The sequence below is a fragment of the Octodon degus genome, unplaced genomic scaffold (assembly GCF_000260255.1).
Source record: "Octodon degus isolate 3935 unplaced genomic scaffold, OctDeg1.0 scaffold00087, whole genome shotgun sequence".
In the NCBI taxonomy this organism is placed as follows: domain Eukaryota; kingdom Metazoa; phylum Chordata; class Mammalia; order Rodentia; family Octodontidae; genus Octodon; species Octodon degus.
Genome location: NW_004524663.1, coordinates 2518011 through 2520725, shown reverse-complemented (window position 1 = coordinate 2520725; position 2715 = coordinate 2518011). Strand labels below are relative to the sequence as shown.

The window sequence follows — 2715 nt, the reverse complement described above, 5'->3', positions numbered from 1 at the left end:
GATGATGCTTAGTTTCTCCCATTACTTTTGGTATGACAATTTCTGTGAAATAAATCCATGATGTATGTCCTCAGCCAGCTTTTTCAAGGAATCTGGCACCATGTAACTTGTGGTCTTCCCCAAAGTCAAAATGACCATGAAAGGTCAGTGTTTTAAATCCATCTGGGATTAAGGCAGCCAAAACAGAGCAATTGAAGACACAGAAGAGGACTTGCAACACTGCTTCAGAAAGTGGCAAGAAGGGGCTGCAGACATAGGTCAGTGGCTTAAGCGCCTGCTTGGCAAGCACAAGGTCCTGAGTTTGATCCCCAGTACCACAAAAAAAAGACAAAAACAAACAAACAAAAACACCAAAACCCCTCAAACAGTCTTAAGAAAGTGGTGAGAATGATGGGATATGTGTGTCCAAAGCAAGGGAGAAGTATTTAGAGGGAGGTAAACGGCAATGTGACTTTACCGTAAGTTTAAAAAATTTAAGACGCAAAGAAAATGGTAATAATATTTGAATTAAATTAGCCGGTAAGCAAGCTTCAGCTTCATTTAGTATTTTTCCTCTTTTATGGCATCTCATTGTTAGGCCTAAAATCTCATTTTTGCGATGTTACACTGGAAGGTCGGTGCCCTTTGCCTCTCCTTAATTCAGGCTTCTGTATTGCCCGGTAGGCCTGTGGTTTCAGTGGCTCACTCAGAGGGTGGGCAAAGGCAAAGTTTGGGATGGGAAGAACAGAGATGGGGATGGGCTAACACGTAGTGATTTGCAAAGTAGGCTGCGTAAGGAAAGATGGAGAATGGGTGTCCTATGGCAGGTAATCACATCTGGGCTTTTTATTGCAGTTGCTATGCTAAAATACTGTCAACAACTAGACTTACAGCTTTTTGAGGGTGGCAATTGTACATTATGCTCATTTACACCTCAGAATTTGGCACACAACTGTATATTCACAGAAAGCATGGATAAAAGATACTCCCCTTCTCCTTTGGAGTGTCTTTCTCCCATTTTATGGGTTAAGAAAATGGGGTGAAGAAGTTGTTTGTTTATAATATAATGGTTCTCCTGAGTGTTTTTTTTTTAAACAATGCATATGTTGGGATGAATTACTTTGATCTGCAATTTGCAAGTGTGCCTGGATTTCACTATTCAGTGTGTGTGGACTCCGATTGGAGGGGGCTGTGGAGAATGCGTGCGTCCTCCTGGGGTTGAGGGCTTTGCTCCCTTGAAAGCATCAGGCAGTTCATAGACCATTGGAGCAGAGAGGGGTGGGTGGAGAGGAGATTACATAGGGTCCAAGCCTTTGCCAGGACTGAGATTTTACCTTCCAAGCCAATCTATGGGGAATCTCCCCACTGAGTGCTTCCACACTTGGGGTTTGAAGGGCAAGCCCAGAGGCTACATTTTTAGCCATTTACAGGGTACTAACCTGTATTATTTGATCCAGAGTAGCCACACCTGGTGTTGTGTTACACTTCACTTTTTACTTTCCCTTTTTTTTGAGAACAATGAAAGGAATGAGAAATGAAGGAAAGAAGAAAGGAGGGCCCTTCTTCTGACCTCCTTTCTTCCCTTGATCCTTTTATTATCAGTGTGGCATAGTATAGAGGTTCATGGAATTTCTCATTCCATGAACATGTAGACTCTGTTGCTCTGTCCTCACCCATCACCCTCCCACTGTAAATATTATTTAGACTATTTGTTTACAGCTGGCTATGACGTGAGGTCGTGGTTGAGCTACTGCAAACAGAATCGTCTCACACCATTTTCTCCAAGCTTTGAACACAAGTTTGCATTCAGGGTTCCATGGTGCCTGGCAGAGTACCTACCCGCCTTCTTCTGAATATTTATGCCCAAATGCCAGGATGTCGGATGCCCGTCCACTGCCATCACAGACAACCACCGGCACAGGAGGCGTGTCTCGCAGGTACTCCAGAACAATGGAAATCACATTGGGTCCTCCTTCCACAATGAGCGCCACCACTGGGACTCCTTGACCGATTCCTGCATTAAAAAAGGAAAAGAAAAGGAAAAAAACGAGAAAAGAACACAAAGCCAGCAAACCAAAGAAACAAAAAGAGAAACAAAAAGCACAAACTAAAATTACTGAGCATGGGGAGGAAACAACATATGAAAGGATAAAAATACTGAGCGAAAATTTACAGAAAACATAGTGGAAATCCCCCCACCCCGCAGACCCAAGAATCTACTCTACTCTCCCTGAGAAGCTCTCAGGAAGGGCTGGGAGCAGCTGAGACATTTTTCACTGGAGAGCATTTGGTGAGGGAGGAGAGAACTGGTTAACAGAGAAAGCACTGGCCTAACACCCAAGGGCCCACACCAGAAACAATCTTAAGTCCCTAATCTATCCAGTAGTTTAGTTTCCTATATGAAAAATAAATAGAAGTTAAAAATTGCCACCTTCATGAAGTTATCACAGTAGTAAGAAAATGTCTCAATTGCTCTTTTTATCAAAGACTGTCAAAATCAGTAGGGGATTTGTTGAGTCGACTACTGGCTGAATTATGGGCTCTGGATTCTGATGAGAGATGACCAGCTTGACTTGACTGTTAAGAGCACATTGGTGGTGGTAGGTGACCCAGAAGCATGGGATCTACCATAATTGTGTCCTTTATCACTAAGCAAGGTGCCAGGCCATGATGGTATTTAGTACACATTTGTTGAAGTCAGTTGAGTTAAGGAGTTTTATAGATCTTTTTTTTTTT

At 42.8% G+C, this 2715-nt stretch overlaps 1 protein-coding gene across 9 annotated transcripts in view; it reads right to left on the bottom strand.

The window, feature by feature from the left end:
- The window catches only part of Trpm3 (transient receptor potential cation channel subfamily M member 3), a 333483-nt gene that overhangs the window by 254021 nt on the left and 76747 nt on the right, over nt 1–2715 (bottom strand). For 8 of the 9 annotated variants that reach the window (XM_004637157.2, XM_023721897.1, XM_023721896.1 and 5 more), the window contains exon 7: nt 1819–1993. In XM_004637157.2, the coding sequence (XP_004637214.1) occupies nt 1819–1993 (175 nt within the window). Of the gene's footprint in view, nt 1–1549; nt 1994–2715 lie in introns of those variants that run through there. The other variant, XM_023721901.1, reaches the window with a different exon arrangement.